Here is a 22,229-nt window from a genome sequence, read left to right as displayed (position 1 = left end):
CCTTTTTTTTTTTTTTTAAAGCATCAAAATGACAAATGTTAAAGGATCAATGATGTTTGGGGTTTCTGTGAGATGAGTCCTCTCAGTTATCAGTGGGTGGGAGGCTAGGTGGGGCTTCTCCCTTTGTTTCTCCCCTGACCCCAGATACAGAAAAAAAAATAGTGTGGAAACAATGGTCTTATCCACTTTCCTGTAACCCTTGACCCTTTGTGCCCTAATCAACTATGTGAGATAATCAAAATTATATATATATGACATTTATATGAGAAATGTTGGAATTACAGTCCTCAGAAAATTAGGTAGCCAATTTTTTTCTTTTGTTCCAGGAATATGCTCCAGATGATTAACTTTTAGAAACTCATAAAGGAAATCCTGATTAAAACTGAACAACTTAATTCAGGAAACACATCACAGCATGGAATTACAGCTACAAATACTCCACAGAAGATTGAATAATTCAGTTGTATTTCTGTATCCTCATTTTTAAAGCGCTCACAACGCACCTGGATTTGGTGGCAAGTATCGTTCGCTTTCATTATATGGTACTCAGAGCATCAGATGACACATGAGAAAGTTAAAGGACCCATCATCTGTTCACTGGATCAACCACACTGGAGCTGTTCATATTGCAGGTATGTGGTAAAGATGAAAGCTTCTAATTCTACATGATTTTTCTCTGTACTAGGCCTTTATGTAACTGAGGTGAAGCTGGCATTTCTGTGGTTAGCGTCTCACATAAACAGTGACTAGAAATAAGAGTGAAACATAGGAAGTGTAGCCAACTCAAGTAATGGGGAAAGCTAAGAATAGACTCACCTGCTTTATTCTTTTTTTGCACATGCACCTAATGTGTCTTCGGCACACTACCCCTCAAAGTCTCCTACAGAAGCAGCCCCGGGTGACCTGTACTTTGTTTTTCATCACGTGACAATGTAAGAACAATACATTCTGGGGCTGGTGTGGGGGCTCAACAGGCTAGTCCTCTGTTCAGCACTGGCATCACATGTGGGTGCCAATTCTAGTCTCAGCTGCTCCGCTTCCAATGCGGCTCCCTGCTTATGCACTGGGAAGGCAGCAGAGGCTGGCTCCAGTCCTTGGGCTCCTGCAGCCGTGTGGGAGATCCAGAAGGAATTCCTGGCTCCTGGGCTTCAAATCGGCTCAGCTCTGGCACTGCAGCCATTTGGGGAGCTAATCACAGGTGGAGGATCTCTCCTCTCTGTGTGTATATCTACCTTTCAAATAAGAATAAATAAATATTAAAAGAAGGAGGAGGAGGAGGAGAGGGAAAAGGAGGAGAAGCAGACTTAAAAGCAGATGTAAATAAAAGAGCAGAATCACAAATCTTCTAATTCTCATATTGACAATCTATGAGAAGTTTCTTCACAAGTTTGGTGACAAACCCTGATTGACTTAATATGAGGCTCTTTTTTTTTTTAAGGTTTATTTCATTTTTATTGGAAAGCAAATACAGAGAGAATGATCTTTATCTGTTGGTTCACTCCCCAAGTGGCATAATGGCTGGCGCCGAGCTGATCAGAAGCCAGGAGCCAGAAGCTTCATCTCCTACATGAGTGCAGGGTCCCGTGGCTTTGGACCATCCTCCACTGCCCTTCCAGGCCACAAGCAGGGAGCTGGATGGGAAGTGGAGCAGCTGGGACATGGGCCAGGACCCATATGGGATCCCGGTGCATTCAAGGCAAGGATTTAGCCAGCAAGCCATCATGCTGGGCCCAATATAAGGCTCTTTACAGTCTTCAGTTACCACACATTTACTTAGTAGGGCTATTGACAGTTCACTACAACAACTGAAGTAAATGTGATCGCAGGATGCCAATGTGCATTTTTTTTCCCATTGGTTTCAATGAAATACTTTATATCCTACTAGTTTTCTAAACTCTGAAGAGATGATTCCAAAAGACTATTAGCTCCAGGTTTTCAAATAAAAAGTTGTTAAGCAGTATTTCCTTCAACTTGCTAATATGGTGATTGTGCCCAACTCAGACAGTATGCATATGTGTTCTGTCCCAAAGAGATGTCATGAGGATGAATCTCCAGGCGAAAAAGGGAAGGAGTGTTAGAACAATGAGACGGCTCCATGAGAAACTCACATGGTCATGACCTGGCAAGCGATGCAGCTGTGGAAGACATTATAAAATTACGAGAAGCTATGAATTCATGACAGCATACCATGCTAACAGCTGTCTCCTTCAAAATGGAAAGGCTTCCTATTTTGAAACTTCTTCTAGACATAGTAATTTAGGATAATTTTATTCAGTAGTTCTCAACTGGCTAGAACTTTTTTTTAAATGGGGAAGGCAGATCAGGTTTACAGAGAGAAGGAAAGATCATCAATCCCCAGGTTTACTCCCCAAACGGCCGCAGTGGCAGAACTGAGTCGATCCGAAGCCAGAAGCCAGGAGTTTCTTCCGGGTCTCCGACATGGCTGCAGGGTTTCAAGGATTTGGGCTATCCTTGACTGCTTTCCCAGGCCACAGCAGGGAGCAGAATGGGGATTATAGCAGCCAAGATACAAATCAATGCCCATACGGGATCCCAGTGCTCACAATGTGAGAAGTTAGCCATTCAGCCATCACACCGGGTCCAACTAGCTAAAAGTTATGATGTTCCAGAGTTTTCTACAAATAGCCAAGGATGAAGAAGTAGTCTGTAGGAAACAGGCCTCATCATAAGCTCATAAGCATAGGCTTTCTTTTTTTTTTTTTAAGATTTATTTATTTTTATTGGAAAGGCAGATTTACAGAGAGGAGAAAACACAGGTAAAGATCTTCCATTTACTGGTTCACTCCCCAACTGGCTGCAATGGCTGGAGCTGAGTCAGTTCAAACCCAGGAGCTAAGAACTTCTTCCAGGTCTCCCATGCAGGTGCAGGGTCCCAAGGCTTTGTGCTAACCTCCTCTGCCTTCCCAGGCCACAAGCAGAGAGTTACATGGAAAGTAGAGGAGCTGGGACATGAACCAACATTATATGGAATCCCAGCTCATGTAAGGTGAGAAATTAACCACTAGGCTACTGTACTGGGGTCATTAGCACACATTTTGATTTATCTTGTCTGGAAAAGTGTTGGCAACTGTATTTTTAAAAACTCCCTAAATGTTTCTAATGTAAAGGTAAAGACTTAGTGCCCAGGATGGACCTCAGATCAGAATTTTAGAGTATGAAGCTCAGATACAAATGTCTTTTTAAAATACGACCAGGTGCTTCCAAGCACATCCAAAATTCAAAACAAATGGTCATGACCCAGAGTGGAGTGGCTTATGGCATAAGCGTGTGAAGCGATTTTCTTCCTGAAAAAAATCAGTTCTAGATAATCAATCAACTGACAGTGCCATAACCATGGGATTCTTTCCAAATTTCTTAAGAACACCAAAAGCATTAGGGGAAGACGGGAGGAATGGAATAACAAAAACATTTTAAGGTTTGCTTAGTTAAAAATCTGTACCATGTCAAAACTCCTTTAGCAAAAGAGAAAATTTAGTGAGGAACAAAACTGAAAAGCAGAATTCACTTTAGTTGAGAATATAACGTAAAGGAGAGCATGCCTTCAATTGGGATATAACAGAATATCACCGCGTTTGCCCACAGTTTATAAAATAGTAAAAAAAGCAGTAATTTTCCAGTGATTCTCTTCATGGTTCAGGATACTAATGTTATATCAGTTTCCTATACATTTTTCAAGAAAGCAAAAAATACTGAATTCAAGATATTTTTCTTCACAGAGCAACTGAAACCTATAATAAGGTGCACTTTTTTAGAGATAATTTTTTCTAATTTTTAATCAAAAAATAATTTTTATGTTTCCTAATGATTATATGAAAAAGAAAAATATTTACTTTCTTAAGATCACCAACCCTGAGAAAGGAATAAAATTGTACAGCAGGCCATGTTACTCATCATCTCGCCATTTTTCACAGGTCTGAAGGGCATGATAATAGAAGTACATAGAGCATACCTGCTGAGACTCCCAGACACACCGGATTAAACCATTTTCAGCAAATATTACACTGGGACAGTGACACTTCTCTGCTAAAACTGAGAACAATTTTGAAGTATCAGCACTCTTAGTCCATATGTTCATTTAAATGACTAAAACAAAACTTACAGTGACTTTATAGGATCTTTCTGTTCAATTTACAGTAATACATATGGCAGATACACTTCATCGTTGAACAAGTTCTATCAGCAGGAAAAAAAAATCTGCATTAGTCCTATGCACTCTTCTCTTATTAGCTGTGACAAGGGACTTGAAAATGTGGAATTTCCATCGCAATGGAATATGGGACGAGCTATCATTTTACATCTCTTCCATGACAACTACTCATACGATGAATTTTGGAATTACACATTTAGCTGAACTCCAATGGAAATGAAATAAAGTTTATTCCCTGGGCCAAAAACCCCAGGCAACTGTTGGGAGCAAGAGGGCAACAAGGACAGAAGAAAAGAGGTTGACTGCGTTGTTATCCAGAATGGGCTTCCCCGAGATGTGCTTCGCCTCCGTCGTTGGGCTGTTGACCACCAGGCCACTGCTTTCGTCCAAACCTGCAGTGGAAAAGAAGCAAGAGAAATAGAAAATCCGAATGATTTGATTAAAAGAAAAATCAGTTTTCTTCCAAAGATATCATGTTTGAAAAGTTCTCAGTGACTTGTAAAATGTTAGTTAGTGGATAATTTCTATGATAGGGAACTGTTGATTACAAAAGGTCCTCTGAATTAAGTAAGTTTGAGCAATCTAACGCTGTTCTCTCAATGCCTTTGAAGCTGCTTCAGAAGTAGAAGGGACCAGCGGACGAAGACGGAGGACAGGGCACGACTGGTACGGACGGAACAGACAACGACAAAGAAAGAATGGGGGGCGACGAGGAGACTGGGGGGCGATGAGGAGACTGGGGAATGAAGCAGAGAAAAGGATGACTCCACAGGCCGAGTGTTCCACAGCAGAGCCCTCATCTCCGGAGGACAAGCACCAAATGAGGAGGATGATGGCCAAGCGGGCGAAGATCATCAAGGAGCTGGTACAGACAGAGAAGGACTATCTCACTGACCTGGAACTGTGTCTTAGGGAGGTAGTGCAGCCCCTGAAGAATAAGCAGGGTCTCCAGGCTTGGCTTCACACCAGGGATCATCAGCCCTACCCTTTTGGCATTACCAAGTCGTTGGCCAAGGAAACTGTTTTCTAAACTTAGGAGAAAGGGAACCCAGAGCTTTTGCTACTTTGGAATTTCTCATGTAGTCTTCTTTGGACTCCCATTGTATTGCTAACAAAATTTGAGCAACAGGCTTTCAACCAGGCCAGGAACAAGGTACTTAATTGAATTTTATGGTGACCATGGATTTAGAAGAGAAAGACATGCAAGTTCTAAGATCTAATAACCTGAGAATTCAGTTTATTTCCAGTATTTGTTTTAACTATACAGAGCACCAGTATCTACACTTCTTTGTGGTGCAGATCTACTGTAAACTCTTCTTGGAAAAATGTAAATCTCAGCCACTGTCCCTGTATCTTCTCTCTCCTTTTTTCTCTCTGTACAACCTCCCAGCTTCACCAGTTTTAGATGATTTTGATAATCATGTGAATAGCCCATAACATGTATGCTCAACCTGCTTCTATCCAATGACATTTCTTCAAACCTATCTTTGCCCTTCATTTTATGTCATACCCAAAAGTGGTGATCACCAGCAACTTTATTCTCTTAAAATCAGAACTTCGTGCCTTTCCTGTTTGCTTCTTACTATTCCTAACTCATAAGCAATTATGAGAACTGTTACCTCAGATGCTGACAAATAAAAGGTTTTCAATTAAAAAAAAAAAAGAAGAAGTAGAAGGGAAAACATGGCAAGTAGAGATGGCTTGAAACTGGCAGGCTAGGCCTTCCTAGTGGTTCCCCTCGAAGATCAACTGCAAGACCTCTGAGAGCAGGCACTGTGTCTGTGGCCTCAGCGCGGAATTTAAAGGGCGCTGGCATAAAGGAAGCTCCTGTAGTTTGAATGTTTGTGTCCTTCCAAAGCTCGTACAGGAACCTAAGGCCCAATGCATTAGGAGGTGGAGCTCTTTGGGGGAAGTGATGACACGCCAAGAGCAGAGCCTCCATTAAGGTTGTTAATGCCCTTAGATGGAAGAGGATTCAGTGAGCAGCTTGGTCCTCTTCCTACCACATGAGGATGCGGACATAACGTACTGGAACAAAGTGAACCTTCCCTAGCATTGAACCTGCTGGTGCACTGATCTTGGACTTGTCAGCCTCCAGAACTGAGATGAGTAAGTCTCTGGTCTTTATAATTTACCCCTTGCAAAGCATTTTGTCATAGGATCATAAATGACCTAAGACAGAGGCACACAAAGATTTACTGAATGAATTAATCTCTTCCAATGCCCATATTTTTTAACCTGTTGAATGTGAATATTAAATTCTCTAAATAGAACCCAACCTAGAATAAAACCCAGGCTCTTCAAAATACATACATACTGTGTATGCATGTGTGTAGAGTCATTGACTTAATACTTTGAATTAAAATATGACTGCTTCCTCTTTAGCATCTAGGTGACACTAATGAAACTGAGACAACGAGCACTCCAGTTGGTGGAGAGGGCCGTGAAAGGGCCCGTGATTAGCCTTGGGTGTGAGGAGCACTGAGAAGATGGTCCTCAAGGGATCTTGCAGCAGTCTCTTCATCACGGCAATCAATGGAGAAAGCCAGCAGGAAAGAGTGTGGCGCAAAGTCACTTAACAGAACAACAGTACCTTGATGGGTAGACACAACCTTAGAATCAGAGACAATTTACAGGAACCTAATGTAGCTTGAGTGGGGTTAAAAACTTAGGGACAACGCCTGGTGAGGTAAGTTATTGGCTAATGTCCTTGCCTTGCATATACTGGGATCCAACATTGGCGCCGGTTTGTGTCCCGCTGCTCCACTTCCCATCCGGCTCCCTGCTTGTGGCCTGGGAAAGCAGAAGAGGACGGCCCAAAGCCCTGGGACCCTGAATCCACATGGGAGACCTGGAAGAAGATCCTGGCTCCTGGTTGCAGGCACTTGGTGAGTGAACCAGTGGATGAAAGACCTTTCTCTCTGTTTCTCCTCTCTGTAGATCTGACTTCCCAATTAAAAAAAAAAAAAAAAAGTAAATCTTCTTTGAAAAAAATCTGATCTGTCTTTCCAATAAAAATAAATGTTAAAAAAAGGAAAAAACCCTCAGGGACAAGGACAGCCAAATGAGAAACACAGTAGGAGAGAACTAATTATTATTAGTATAATAATTGTCACTCAAAGGGGCTTTGAAAACAAATGAGTAGAGGGAGACACATTAAAATTATCCCATCCCAAATCCCCAGCTTTCCTGGGATTACTTGTTGGCCCTTAGACAAAAGCATCTGTTCCCCACTAACATACTCTCCAACACAGCTTCTGATCATTGCCCCATGGTGTTAACTCTGTTTCACTTTGTGTAATACGACCGAACGAGCCATCAGAACTGTAGTAGGAACTTTGCCTTACCGCGTTTGCTTCTTCAAAAACATGTGTCTTTGGGCTTGTTTTCATTATCAGAATCCCCCACCCCTTTTCAATATTTCACATTAAAAAAAACAGTAAGAACAGGGGCTGGCATGTGGCATAGTAAATAAGTAGAACTGCCACACAATGCCCATAAGGCGTCCTACATGGACACCTGTTTGAATCCCGGCTGCTCCAGATCCAATTTTGCTCCCTGCTAATGTGCCTGGGGAAGCATTGGGAGATGGGCCACGTGCCTGGGACCCTGCACTCATATGGGAGACTCAGAAGATGCTCCTGGCTTTGGACTAGCCCCAGTTCTAGCCATTGCAGCCATTTAACTAGTGAACCAGCAGATCAAAGAGCTCTCTCTATGTCCCTTTCTTTCTGTAATGTGTCAAGTAAATAAAGAATTCTTACAACAAGAGTGGGGTCAGTGCTGTGGTGAGTGGGTAAAGCCATCACCTGCAGTGCTCTGGGCTTCTGGCTTCAACCTGGTCCAGCCCCGGCCATTGGGATCATTTGGGAGTCTGTCATTCTTATTTATCTGTAACTCTTTTAAATAAATAAAAACAATACTAGGAGTACTCTTACCAGAAAACTGCATCGTTGCTCCTAGATACGAGTCCACAATTGATCCTAACAACCCAGCTATACCCCCAAATGCAATAATAGGCCACTGGGGAGCGGAAATGTCCAAATCATTCACAAAAAACATCTGTGTGAGGAAGTATGCGATGCCCACAAAGGTGCCACCAAGGAGGCTGGAAGCAAGGCCCACCATGGTGACCCCTCCGTTTGTCCCTAAAGAAAAAAAAAGCATAAAATCAAATGGTTACTACGACATATTCTATTTTTCCTTTTTGATTCCTTTCACATGGACAAGCCTACGAGTCATTTTCTACAGTCTCATATTGGTTATCCAGGTCTTGCTCACATTTCTTACAAATGCTATTTATGACTACCAATGTAACAATCATCCTCAACCATCCAATTAAGGAGACTGAATTCTTAAAAAGATTCTTATATAAGAAACACAAGAAATTAAGCACTTTTGCTTCTGTCTTCTTAAGAAACTCCAAGGACTCACCCACAGGAACTTTCTTCCAGGTTGTAATCAGCCTTGGTGGGCTTTTGCTCAGAACCGGGCCAACTTCTGAGGCCCACGTGTCTCCAGCAGAGCAGGCCAGCGCAGCCAGGAGAGACAGACACATCCAGGAAGCCGTGTACTGCTTGGAGAAATCAATGGGGATTTCCCCAGGGCCATTCTCTATCATGAACAGCAGGGCCAGCTCCGTGGGCACAGCTCCGTTACAGAACACCTGCACCCAATTCCTTTGCCCACCTAGAAACAAACAAGCAGACGAAAAGCAAATATGGTCTCCCCAGATGGAAAACTATGCGCTTATACAAACTTGTATTTTAAAACTTAAGAAAAAAAGGACCTAATTTTTTTTTAAAGACTGAAAGTGGTATGGCACTTTTGTCCACATTCCACATTGTTACTAATAAATCTAGACTAAGCAAGGATAAGTTCTAGTGCTTCTAAGTTCTGCTGTTACTAAATTAAGCTACTCAAGTTAATTCCCACATAAAATGCATATTTTGACTATCCAAATAAGAGATTTCATTGAAAATGTTTCTATTCCAAGCAATGACACACTTAATTCCTTTTACCTTCCTTATATTCTGAGTCTAGGCGCTTCTTTGTTTCTCCCTTCCATTTGGTGAGTTTTGAAGAAGAAAGGAAAAACATCAACAGAGAGGTAAAGAAACTGAAGTTCGCAATGGTTAAGATAAATCCAACCACAAGCCCTGGAAGAAACACACATAAACACAGAATTATAGTCAATTCTCATAATACTGCTGTTAAAAGAATGTATTTTTTTCAGTTATGTTCTTACTATACCCCCAAATATAAAATTCTAATAAATCTGCATTTTACTAACATTACCAAGCAGCGAACTGGAAGACACTTGAATCAGATAGCTATTTTTAAATCATATTCTGATCTTTCAAATAACGTGATATGAATATAGGAAATTATTTTAGATAAACTTTTTATAATCAAGTTGTAGAACAAAATGAATAGTTTTTTTCCCCTACTTTATATATAAAAAAGAAAAAGATAAGGTTTTCATGTTTCTGGAAAATTTTCACAGTGATGCCATTGTGGTGTAACGGGTTAAGCTGCCACCTGCAATGTCAGTTTCCCATACGGGCAGCAGTTTGAACCCTGGCGGCTCCACTTCCCATCCAGCTCCTTGCTTATGGCCTGGGAAAGCAGAGGAGGTTAGCACAAAGCCTTGGGACCCTGTGCCCACGGGGGAGACCTGGAAGAAGTTCTTGGCTCTTGGCTTTGGCTTGGCCCTGCCATGCTGTTGTGGCCTTTTGGCGGGGGTGAACTTATGGAGGGAAGATCTCTATTCTCCCTTTCTCCCTCTGTATCTCTGCCTTTCAAAGAAATAAACATAAATCTTGAGGGAAAAAACCTGCCATATGCTCTTTTATTAAACCCACATACCACGTTTAGGGAGTAGAAATAGTTTGTCATAACTAACTTTTCCTGTGTAAATCCAGGAACACAATTCTGAAATTGATGTGAAATAAAAACTGGAGATATTTTCACATTAATGTGATCTTACATTTTCAGTGTTTTCTTGACCTCTTTAGATTTTTTTTCTTACCAACCAAAAAAGTGTATCTTCTTTATTTACTGATGAGTGACCCCAAAACCAACACTTTGATCAAGAAAACTAAGAAGGAAGCTCAGATTTCATGACCCGGAAGAGAACAAAAAACAAAGGGAGGATGTGCTCTTTCCACCAGCAAGGTGCAAAGTGGATCACGGACATCAACGCCAAATTAGCTGGACACACTTGATAAAGAACTTGCTGTGGGGAATTGTGTAGACAAGAAATTATCAAGCGCCTCTCAGGATGATTCTATACGCAAAGAACAAATATTTGCTGCAATGAGCTTTTTTAAAACCCTCAGATAATTCTAAAGGCCTTCTGTTACAAAATTTGAAGATACTACTGTGGTAGATTCGGTGGTAAAGGGAGCAAGACATACAGTCATCTTGACCAGGAAAATGATTGGTAATCATAAAAAATGAATTGGGCCCAGCATGGTGACCTAGCGGCTAAAGTCCTCGCCTTGAACGCACCGGGATCCCATGTGGGCACCGGTTCTAATCCCGGCAGCTCCACTTCCCATCCAGCTCCCTGCTTGTGGCCTGGGAAAGCAGTCGAGGACGGCCCAAAGCCTTGGGACCCTGCACCTGGAGCAGGTTCCTGGCTCCTGGCTTCAGATTGGCGCAGCACTGGCTGTTGTGGTCACTTGGGGAGTGAATCATCGCATGGAAGATCTTCCTCTGTCTCTCCTCCTCTCTGTATATCTAGCTTTCCAATAAAAATAAATAAATCTTTAAAAAATGAATTAAGAAAAAGAGAAGATCAGTGTTTGATTACTGAGAATACAAAAAATTCCATCCAGGATGTGAGATCGGGATGTGACTGTCCCTAGGAACACCTGTAACACACGCGTGCTGTACTACTGTACTGTCCTCCATCTGAAGAAAGAACACGCACACAGATGGAGGTGGTCTGGCTAACAGTTATATTTTGTAAAGTTCAAGTGTAAAAGGTGTTACCAGCCAGTTGCAATGATTGACTTATCAAATATGATTTACTGTGGACAGACTTTCATGTCTCTGGTCATTACACTTACACAAATAATTCTCATTCTGGCTCAATGGTCATCAATCTAACTTAAAAAGTTATTTTACATGTTTAGTTGGACAATAATTTCAAACTTACAGAGGGTTGCAGGAATAACAATAATAGGAAAAGCACTCACATGCCTGTCGTTCGGATTCACTTGCCAGTATTATCTTACTTGACTGGCTTTTTCATCTGTGTTTTCTTTATAAGTACATATAAAATGTGCTCTCTGAACCATTTAAGGTAAGTCACATAGCTCATGGCCCTTTACCCCCACAAACTTCAGTGTTTACATTCTAAGAACATATGCGCCTATATGTCACAGTCCTCTTATCACATGCAGAACATTTCATATTGATAAAACACTTAACTATTTGTACTTTATTTTTTTCCCACAGGTATAGCACAGGATCTACTCTGGGGGTACTTTCTTCTCCTCAGCCTCTTCCAGAAGAATATTTTTTTGATTCTCTTTTATGAAGTTGTCATTTTGTGATATACGGTCACCCAATTTTTCCCAAAACTAAGGGAATCAACAACAGGATCTTGTCATCTTGAGGTGCTAGATGTTTTATCTTAACTAGGTTCAGTTTAGACATCTCTGACCCTTCGACAACATGGGTAACTTACGTTCCAGCTTTTTCAGGATGTCACATCTGGAGGAGCCCGATCACCAGCCTCTTCTCACTGGTGAAATGAATTCTAATCACTCAGTTGAGGAATTACATATTTCCTCATGATTTGATTAACAATTTTCTTTATAATAGAGTGATACATGTATAAATATTTTAAAATCATGCAAATATTCTGCCCTCATCAAAGTTTCATATATATTTAGTATGTTTTTATGATTTTTACCTAGTAAAATATTTGTTTATTGATGCCTTGAGCAACTCATTCCATTGGCTAATCCTCCCTTGCAAGCACCAGGATACCATATGAGCACTGCTGCATGTCCCGGCTGGTCTACTTCTTAAGCTCCCTGCTCATAGCCTGGGAAAGCAAAAGAGGATGGCCCAAACCTTGGGACTCTGCACCCTCGTGGGAGTTCTAGAAGAGGCTCTTGGCTCCTGGTTTTGGATTAACTCAGCTCTGGCCATTGCAGCCATTTGGGGGGTGAACCAGCAGATGGAAGATCTTTCTCTGTCTTTCGTTCTTTCTGTAAATCTACCTTTCCAATAAAAATAAAAACAAAAATATTTTTTAAAAAAAGATTTTAGTGAAAATGCAGAGTTAGAGAGAAAAGGATACTGATAGAAAAATGTTCCAACTGCTGGTTTACTCCTCAAATTACCACAACAGCCAGGGCTGGGTAAGGCTGGAACAAGAATCAGGAATTTCGGGCCCGGCGCCATGGCCCAGCGGCTAAAGTCCTCGCCTTGAAAGCCCCGAGATCCCATATGGGCACCGGTTCTAATCCCGGCAGCTCCACTTCCCATCCAGCTCCCTGCTTGTGGCCTGGGAAAGCAGTTGAGGACGGCCCAATGCTTTGGGACCCTGCACCCGTGTGGGAGATCCGGAAGAGGTTCCAGGTTCCCGGCATCGGATCGGCGCGCACCGGCCCGTTGCGGCTCACTTGGGGAGTGAATCATCGGATGCAAGATCTTCCTCTCTGTCTCTCCTCCTCTCTGTATATCCGGCTTTACAATAATAATAAAATCTTAAAAAAAAAAAAAAAAGAATCAGGAATTTCAACTAGGTCTCCTGGGTAGGCACGGAGGCCCAAGTCCTGAGTCATCTTCCACTGCTTTCCCAGGTGCATTAGCAGGGAGCTACATCAGAAGTGTAGGAGCAAGAACCTGAACCGGCAATCCTATGGGGTTTGGGATGTCAAAGTTCCAAACACAGCTTAAACCAAATATCATAACTGATGGCTGCATGGGGAGTTTCAACTTCACATTTTATAGTCAGTTCTTGACATTCTAACATAAGCAAGAGCACTCTTTTCTTAATGTAACAAACAGGTAAACAAAAACTATCCATAGATATGGACCCAGGAATTCTTCCTATTTTTCTGATAGCATACATTATTTATTTTTTTTTAAAGATTTATTTTATTTTTATTACAAAGTCAGTATACCGAGAGGAGGAGAGATAGAGAGGAAGTGGAGCTGCCAGGATTAGAACCAGCGGCCACATGGGATCAAGGCAAGGACCTTAGCCACTAGGCTACGCTGCCGAGCCCAATAGCATACATTATTGTATTTAATTGTTCCAGCTCTGATCAACAAGATTTCCTTTAAAGTAGCTACTCTTTATGACACAGCCCTGTCTATTGTTTACTGGGAAGCATTTCCTTTTTGTAAAATCACACTGTTCAGATTGCCTGCTATTATCCTCAGTTTTCTCTCTTATTTATCGCTAAAAACTATTCTACCAGACTTACTATTATGTGATTGGTAGTTTTTCTCTGCTTAGCACAAATACATTATTTTGCTAAATAATTTCATTAAACAAAATTTGTTTAAGTAACAACTGATACAAAACCACATAACCAATATTAAACGATGGTTTTTTTTAACACAGTTCAAAACTATCTTGGATTTTCTGACCATCTTAGCTATGTCTGAAGTTTTGGCTAGTAACTGCTATTTCCTGTTCATTTCTATTCTACCTCTCTACTGCATGCTATGAACTTTTAACGATCATCAATAAGGGTATTTGAAATAGGTGTTCCCAGAGAATTTAAAGACTTAATGATTACAGACAGCTGCCTTGTGAGATTAAAGAGGTAAATTCTGTTCCCAATAAACATGATCTTGTAAACTGAGTAAGACACAGTTTACTAATGTCTGACAGTAAAAGATGAGTTACACTCCAAATTTCAGCCAAAAGGAAGGCGACAAGACTAGAATTTCATGGTAATAAAGGTATCTGGCCTATGTTACATTTGAATTCAAACTACAGAAAAACTAAGGGAATCAAAAGCAGACTGGTTAGCCCAAATGCACAGAGCAAAGGCCAAGAAAACCAGAGGCGGCAGATGTGGTAAATCCTGTCAGGAGCAAACAGGTGCACAGAAGAACTCTCTCTGTCATTCTCTATTTGTCTCCCTCTCTAATACATTTTTTTTAAAAGGGCAATTCCATCAATATACTGTAATATAATGATGTGACTGTGGTCTTTGGAATTTTCCATGTGATATTTTCGAACTGAGAAAAACCACAGGTAATAAGAGTGGGAAAGGAAACCTACCACTGGGGGAAGGAATGGTGTTACTGTATTCAGAATCTAGAAAGCATGAGCTTAAATTGTGCAGGCAAACAGCTATCTTCAACATTCAAATGAATACATACCTCCGAGAGCCCCACTGTGGTCCAAACTTTTCTTTTTAATGCCATTTGAGACAATCACAACAGGAACAACAACAGAAAACAGCCAACGCCAAGGAGATATAGGCCGTAAATTACCTGAAAAATCAGGAAAGTGGAGCACAACCCGTGTGAGTTTCTGCATACATCAGTCTTAGGAGCAAGCTCTGATGACTGCTCTCTGGTTTACAATCGCATGCTAGATGCATCTGTATCTATACCACGCTTAAAGTACTGTTGCTGAGATGTGTCATTCTCAGCAGGGCAACTATAGTAGGAAATATTCGAATACATAATGTTCCAGGTTGAGAAGCATTTACAGTTAATTGTGATGATGGGTATTTCAAACTTGGGTCTTTGGAAATTTGAAATGAATGTGTGCTTTCTCCATTTTTTGGTTTCAAGGACTACGTCAAACTAACTGGTATCTTAAAATCTAAATGCTGGGCCCAGCGGCATGACCTTGCGGCTAAAAGTCCTCGCCTTGAACACGCGGGGTTTCCATATGGGCACTGGTTCTAGTCCCGGCAGCTCTACTTCTCATCCAGCTCCCTGCTTGTGGCCTGGGAAAGCAGTCAAGGACGGCCCAAAGCCTTGGGACCCTGCACCTGTGCGGGAGACCTGGAAGAGCTCCTGGCTTCTGGCTTCTGGCTCCTGGCTTCAGATTGGCGCAGCACTAGCCGTTGTGCTCACTTGGTGGGGTGAATCATCGGATAGAAGATCTTCCTCTCTGTCTTTCCTCCTCTCTGTATATCTGACTTTGTAATGGAAATAAAAGTACATCTTAAAAAAAATCTAAATACTGTATTCCTGACTCCGCCTTTCAAAGAGGCTTCTCTGATGTAAGTCACATATCTTGATACACACCTGATTCAATGGTTAGAGATGATTTGTTCCAACAGTTGTAGCTAACTCTTAAATATTTGACCTGGGTAGTACAGTGTTTCAAAGCACATTGTGTTAAAGAACAGATGACTTCATATAAAAATCCAGGCTCTTGGTTGGTTTACAAACTGAAAACTGGAACTAATCAGAGGTGAAGAAAGATCGCCTCCTTCTGCAATGCCACAGCTTTTCTGTTTGGAGTCCCTGCCATGCCTCGAAGGCTCCTGCATCCTAAGACTGAGTGCCCACTGTCACATGTGTCCACACGGGAAAATGACACACAAAAGTGTCAAATGTCCAATACAAAAAGGGATTAAAATAAATCCCAGTTCTGCAAGTGCAAACTACGGCTGTGGTTCAGACAGGGAACCCTGTACCTCTCCATTCGTCCATATCAGGTGCCGGGCCCCGGGGGCACACTGCAGTGTAGAAATGTTGGCTTTCTCTCTTGAGTTCAAGTGAATCCTGACACCAGCATGAGCTGTTCCCCTCTTAGCCCCCAGCCCATCCCATGAGGCACTATGAACCCCTGTAACCTGGGAAACACTCACTGGATTACTGATACGGCTCTCTACAATAAGACTGAGGTCTCAAATAGTAACCACTTAATACAGAATCCTTTCTAGAATTTTCCTGTTGCTTTCCAGTCCCTCATGGATTGACTGGGTTGCCTTCAGAGAGGTCTCACAGCCTCACGCTCTAAGAGAGCTGCAATCGCACCGCCCGTTAAATTCACCCCACTGGCTTCAGGCTTTCAAATGAGTCTATTCCTCACAAGTGATCAAAAAGTCAAATCATTCAAATCACGAAAACATTTTTTTGTTGTTATTTTTATAGAATACATGAAACTAACAGACTATTTCTATTCATAACTAAAGGTATTGCTTGGAATAAAAAATAAAAAAAAAAACTGTTAACATCTCAATTAAGGCACTGCTCATGTGTAACCACGCTCAGTAAGTTCAGTTCAGGCTGTGGAAGTTAAAACACAATCATTCAGGAGGACATGAGTTTCATATTTTACAATTTCAAATGAATTTCATCAGGCAGATTACAGAAAAACAAGCAAAGACTATTACACTTACCATAGTAGGTGCTTGCAGTCATTGACATAATCCAGAAAGCCAAGGAAATGCAAATGATCAGGCTCAAGATAATTATGTTAGTTATCATCTTTATGTATCTTTCGCATAGATTATCGTCCAGATCTGTCATGGAAAATAAGGATACGAGCACCTAATGGAGAAAAGAGACAGCATTTCTGAAAGAAATACACAATCACTTGAGCTACTAGTAAAAGACTCGTTTAGAGAGGCAGAGACAAACGGCGCCTTTCACCAACCGAACAAGAAAATGGTATTAACTTGAACTGGTGGACGTTAACACATCGGGGGACAAGCAGGGTGCATCGTGTCTGAAGCCCAGGGCTGCTGCCGGCCGCCGGTCGCCTGAGCGCCGACACTAGGAAGGAGCAAGCGAAAGCCGCCGCGACCAATCGGCGCGTGCGTGGCTCCGCAGTCCCGCCCCCACCGCCGGCCCGGCCTCCTCAGCGCTCCGCGGACACTCCCGCCGGGGGCCTGCCGGGCAGCGTCCCGCACGGCCGCGCGTGACCACGCCACGCCCCGCGGCGGCCACGCTGCCCTGTCCAGGGCCGAGATCCCCGAGCTCAGCGGGGTCCTGGCCGCGCGGGACCACGCCACGTCCCGGCGGCCACGCTGCCCTGTCCAGGGCCGAGAACCCCCGAGCCCAGCGGGGTCCTGGCCGCGAGTGACCACGCCACGCCCCGGCGGCCACGCTGCCCTGTCCAGGACTGAGACCCCCCGAGCCCAGCGGGGTCCTGGCCGCGCGGGACCACGCCACGCCCCGGCGGCCACGCTGTCCTGTCGAGGGCCGAGACCCCCGAACCCAGCCCGGGCCTGGCCTCGCCGCCACCTCCTGGGCGCATGCGCGGCTGCCGCCCACCTGACGCGAGCGTCTAAAGGGCGTGCTGTAGGGCTGTAGAAACCCGGGAGGCCACACTGGCTGTGTTGCTTTTCGGTAGGCGAACTTCTGGGAAGTCTAGAACCTTGGCGTGTGGGGGACAAAGCCAAAAATGAAGCCACCGCCACGGTGCCAGTGAATTTAGACCCCCTAAGCCCTTACATGCGTATTATGTTGAATGTTTTTTAATCTATGAAGGGTTCCTGTTAAGTAGTGTTCTGGATTTTGGAAGGAAGGTGGGGAATGATTTATAGGATTGGAATTTTGTGATTTAGAAAATAATTTAAAACAGTATAGTACCTGTGGTGTGCCAGATTTTACTGGCTGCTCCAGAAAAAAAGATAAAGCTAAATACAGTTCCTGCTGTTGAGCCCTTATTGTCATTTATCATAACACTTGCTTCCTTCAAAAAGTGTGTGCATTCAGGCAATTCAGTCAGAAAGCTCAACATCTTGTTAGCAATCCAAGTCTTGTGACTGATTTTACATGTTATTTTGAAGTTGTTTGTTTGGCTTGGTTAGCAGCAAATGTCTTGTAGTATGAACTTTTCAGTCAGCTGCTTACAGTGTAAGAAGTGTTTCTAGGGCCTGGTGTTGTGGCCTAGTGGCTAACGTCTTCGCCTTGAATCTGCAGGGATTCCATATGGCCACGAGTTCTAATCCCAGCGGCCCGGTTTCCATCCAGCTCCCTGCTTGTGGCCTGGGAAAGCAGTCGATGATGGCCCAAAGCCTTGGGACCCTGCACGCGCGTGGGAGACCTTGGCTCCTGGATCAGCGCAGCTCTGGCCGTTGTGGTCACTTGGGAAGTTAATCAGCAGACGGAAGATCTTCCTGCTTCTCCTCTTCTTTGTATATCTGACTTTGCAATAAAAAAAAAAGTGTTTCGGACCTAGTACACAGTTCCAGGAGCCTGGGAACTCCTCTGGGTCTTCTCCCATGGGTGGCGGGGCCACCAACTTATCACCTGCTGCCTTTTGCAGGCACATTGGCTGGGAGCTGCATTGGAACCCAGCAGCAACGATGCCAATTTACAAAGGAGCAGCAAATCCGCAGCGGTACCACAATGCTGGTCCGTGCAACATTTTTAAACTATATTTTCCCCAAGATGTTAGTAGGTGTGATATTCCCCCACTGCTACTTCTGATCAAATTTAAAGTTGACAGATTGTTTCTTCGTGCAGTGGGTACATTAGAATTCTTTCATCACAGATCCACTCTTGGTATAAACTACAGCTGTTTGAGACTTATTCTCACACTCACAGAACAGAGAACTCACTGTTGTATTAATCTTTAAATTCTATAACATATATAACTGCTTAAGTATTCTTTACTATAAATAAGTTTGAATTTCTTTAGGTATTAGGTCCTTAACTGCAAAAAGCATTTACTATTTGTTACGAAAATGAGCAGTGGCTTCTGAATCTAAGCTGAGGGAGTTTACATTTTCTGAAATTGGCTAATGAGTTTTCTTATGTTAGACTCTTGAGTCCCAGAAAGAAAGCAAAAAATACACACACAGCTTTTCCCTCAGAGTATAGGAAATGAGCACGGGGTATTGTGGTATAGCAGGTAAAGCTGCCACATTTTCTTGCACGGGCTGCTCCACTTGTCACTCAGCATCCTAACACCCCTGGGAAAGCAGCAGCAGATGGCCAGAGAGAGAACCTTGGAGACCAGAGAGAACTCCTGGCTTCTGTCTGAGCACGCCCAGGGATAACGGCCATCTGCATGGATGAGGTAGGGTATGAAAGATCTCTCTGTGACTCTTGACATTCAAATCAATCAATCAGTCTTTAAAAAGTAATGTTTTGGGGCCCGGCAGCGTGGCCTAGTGTCTAAAGTCCTTGCCTTGAATGCACTGGGATCCCATATGGGCGCCGGTTCTAATCCCGGCAGCTCCACTTCCCATCCAGCTCCCTGCTTGTGGCCTGGGAAAGCAGTCGAGGACGGCCCAAAGCTTTGGGACCCTGCACCCGCGTGGGAGACCCGGAAGATGTTCCAGGTTTCCAGCTTCGGATCGGCACAGCACCAGCCGTTGTGGTCACTTGGGGAGTGAATCATCGGACGGAAGATCTTCCTCTCTATCTCTCCTCCTCTCTGTATATCTGACTTTGTAATAAAAATAAATAAATCTTAAAAAAAAAGTGGAGAAAATCAGCCAGCTTGTCACCTTCACTTAAAAAAAAGTAATGTTTAGATACTCATATCTAATGTCTATGGCCATACCACCCTGAACATGCCTGATCTCATCTGATCTTGCAAGTTAAGCAGGACTGGGCCTGGTTAGGGTGGATGGGGGATAATCATATCTAAATTGTAGGAGTCTCAAATAAGTGCCAAGAGAGACTACTACAGAGAATTTTTATAGCCCCTCATGTATATGATCTAGATTGCATAACCTATATTTAACAGTGCAAATAATGTTTACTCAGATACAATTGCGTAATAAAGGTGAAAATAATTCCTCTTCAAGGCCTTCACTACATTTTTTTTTCTTTTATACTTTGCTTCATTTTAGGGAGTTCCTGAGGTGTCTTTCAGGGAGTCAGTTGGGGGGACAACTTGCACGACAATATTTGTTCAGTTTCTACAAACAACAGACATGACAATAATTTCCTTGCAGAAAAGTTTTTAATATCAACATTCTTAGAATACATTTTAAAGCATATGGAATTGTTCAATATACATTACAAAATCCTTAGTTTTAGAAATTTCCATCTGAATACCTATCAAAAGAATCCCACTTTCTGGTGTAAACATGAACGATTTTTCTGTTACATCAAAATCAACATTAACCCGTATTCTAAACTGAGAAATGAGATTGAAAAAATTACAAAGGTACCTGGAAAATATTAACAGTGACCTCAGATGCTACCTTTCTGTATTTTATTGTTTTTTGAGTCACATGATTTATCCTCTGTTTACAACATGATCCATATGTTCAACGAGAGTTACTCTGCAGGAGGTGCAGCCTTGGAAGCAAACCTGTGCTCAGTTTAGAACTTTCTTTTCTTTTCTTTTCTTTTTTTTAAGATTTATTTATTTTATTACAAAGTCAGATATACAGAGAGGAGAGACAGAGAGGAAGATCTTCTGTCTGATGATTCACTCCCAAAGTGAGCCGCAACGGGCTGGTGCGCACCGATCTGAATCCGGGAACCAGGAACCTCTTCCGGGCCTCCCACACGGATGCAGGGTCCCAATGCATTGGGCTGTCCTCAACTGCTTTCCCAGGCCACAAGCAGGGAGCTGGATGGGAAGTGGAGCTGCCGGGATTAGAACCGGCACCCATAGGGGATCCCGGGGCTTTCAAGGCAAGGACTTTAGCCGCTAGACCATGCCGCCAGGCCCCTCAGTTTAGAACTTTCTAGATCACAGGTAGTTCTAAACCTTGTGCAAATTGACACATAATAGATAAGTGTCCAAATAAATATACTTACAAAGACTTGTTCATGTATAAATCAGAGAATGACACACAAAACGTTTGTATGAAAAAATGAGAATGAATGAGTACCAAAATACTTCCTAAGACTGAGACAAACTTTTTATAAAAATCTGGATTAATAGGGTTTATTATGTACAAAGCATCAAATTTCAAATAAACTCTAGTACTTTGCCTTGACATGGTATCTTAGATGCATCTTTAACATACTTATGATTGGGATTTTTCTTTATAAGGATAACATTCGAATTCTTCAGTTTTGTTTTTTTGAAGGATAAAAGTATCTTGGAATTTGTTAAAGATATCACTGCTTCATGTAAATACCAATGTCCTACTTCCTTTGGTCAATCATAAGACATCGGGCTTGGCAGCATGGCCTAGCGCCTAAAGTCCTCGGCTTGAACGTCCCGGGATCCCATATGGGCGCCGGTTCTAATCCAGGCCACTCTGCTTCCCATCCAGCTCCCTGCCTGTGGCCTGGGAAAGCAGTTGAGGATGGCCCAAAGCCTTGGGACCCCGCACCTGTGTGGGAGACCCATAAAAGGTTTCTGGTTCCTGGCTTTGGATCGGCACAGCACTGGCCGTTGCGCTCACTTGGGGAGTGAAACATCGGAGGGAAGATCTTCCTGTCTCTCCTCCTCTCTGTATATCCGACTTTGTAATAAAAATAAATAAATCTTAAAAAAAAATCATAGGACATCAGTTTACTTTAAATTGATTTTAAAAGGTTCTAAAGTTGGGGCTGGCACAATAGCTAAACTGGCTAATCATCCACCTGCAAATGCCGCGATCTAATATGGGCATGAGTTCATGTTCAGCCTGCTCCGCTTCTCATCCAGCTCCCTGCTTGTAGCCTGGGAAAGCTGTGGATAATGGCCCAAACCTTGGGGTCTGCACCCACATGGGAGACCAGAAAGAAGTTCCTGGCTTATGGCTTCAGGTTGGCCTACCTCTAGCCGTTGCGGCATTTGGGAAGAGAACCAGCAGATGGAAGATCCTTCTCTCTGACTCTCTTTATCTCCGTGAATCTGCCTTTCCATTAAAAATAAATAATTAACAAATTAATAAAATAAGGTCCTAAAGATGATATGTTCTTAGAGTTCCAATTCAATAGTATGTACCAAAACATACTTTTGTACTTAATTATTTTCTAATATTTATCATATTGTTTTGTTTCTCTCAGGAGAGTGAGAACTGCAAGGCAGAAAATCATGTTTTACTCATTTGTGTTCCTAGCCTTTGGCTTGTTCTCTGTAAAACATCATGAATGGGGCCTGGTGGCGTGGCCTAGCGCCTAAAGTCCTCACCTTGAAAGCACCGGGATCCCATATGGACGCCGGTTCTAATCCCAGCAGCTCCACTTCCCATCCAGCTCC

The 22,229-nt window shown here is 42.7% G+C and overlaps 1 protein-coding gene across 2 annotated transcripts; it reads right to left on the bottom strand.

Annotated features, from left to right (window-relative positions):
- Positions 1-4,379: 4,379 nt before the first annotated feature.
- On the bottom strand, positions 4,380-16,940 carry TMEM19 (transmembrane protein 19). Of its 2 annotated transcripts, none has more exons than XM_004583036.3 (7): positions 16,798-16,940; positions 16,519-16,669; positions 14,534-14,647; positions 9,190-9,327; positions 8,603-8,857; positions 8,107-8,316; positions 4,380-4,560 (listed from the first exon to the last, which is right to left on the bottom strand). In XM_004583036.3, the coding sequence occupies exons 2-7, from the start codon at positions 16,646-16,648 to the stop codon at positions 4,397-4,399; spliced, it is 1,011 nt and encodes a 336-aa protein (XP_004583093.1). In that variant the 5' UTR covers positions 16,649-16,669; positions 16,798-16,940; the 3' UTR covers positions 4,380-4,396. The 2 variants fall into 2 exon arrangements, with proteins under 2 accessions (XP_004583093.1, XP_058529857.1); XM_058673874.1 differs by having other exon boundaries at positions 16,519-16,641; positions 16,798-16,936.
- Positions 16,941-22,229: the final 5,289 nt, after the last annotated feature.

The sequence above is a fragment of the Ochotona princeps genome, chromosome 15, assembly GCF_030435755.1.
Source record: "Ochotona princeps isolate mOchPri1 chromosome 15, mOchPri1.hap1, whole genome shotgun sequence".
Taxonomy (NCBI): domain Eukaryota; kingdom Metazoa; phylum Chordata; class Mammalia; order Lagomorpha; family Ochotonidae; genus Ochotona; species Ochotona princeps.
This window is presented reverse-complemented; position numbering and strand designations above follow the sequence as displayed.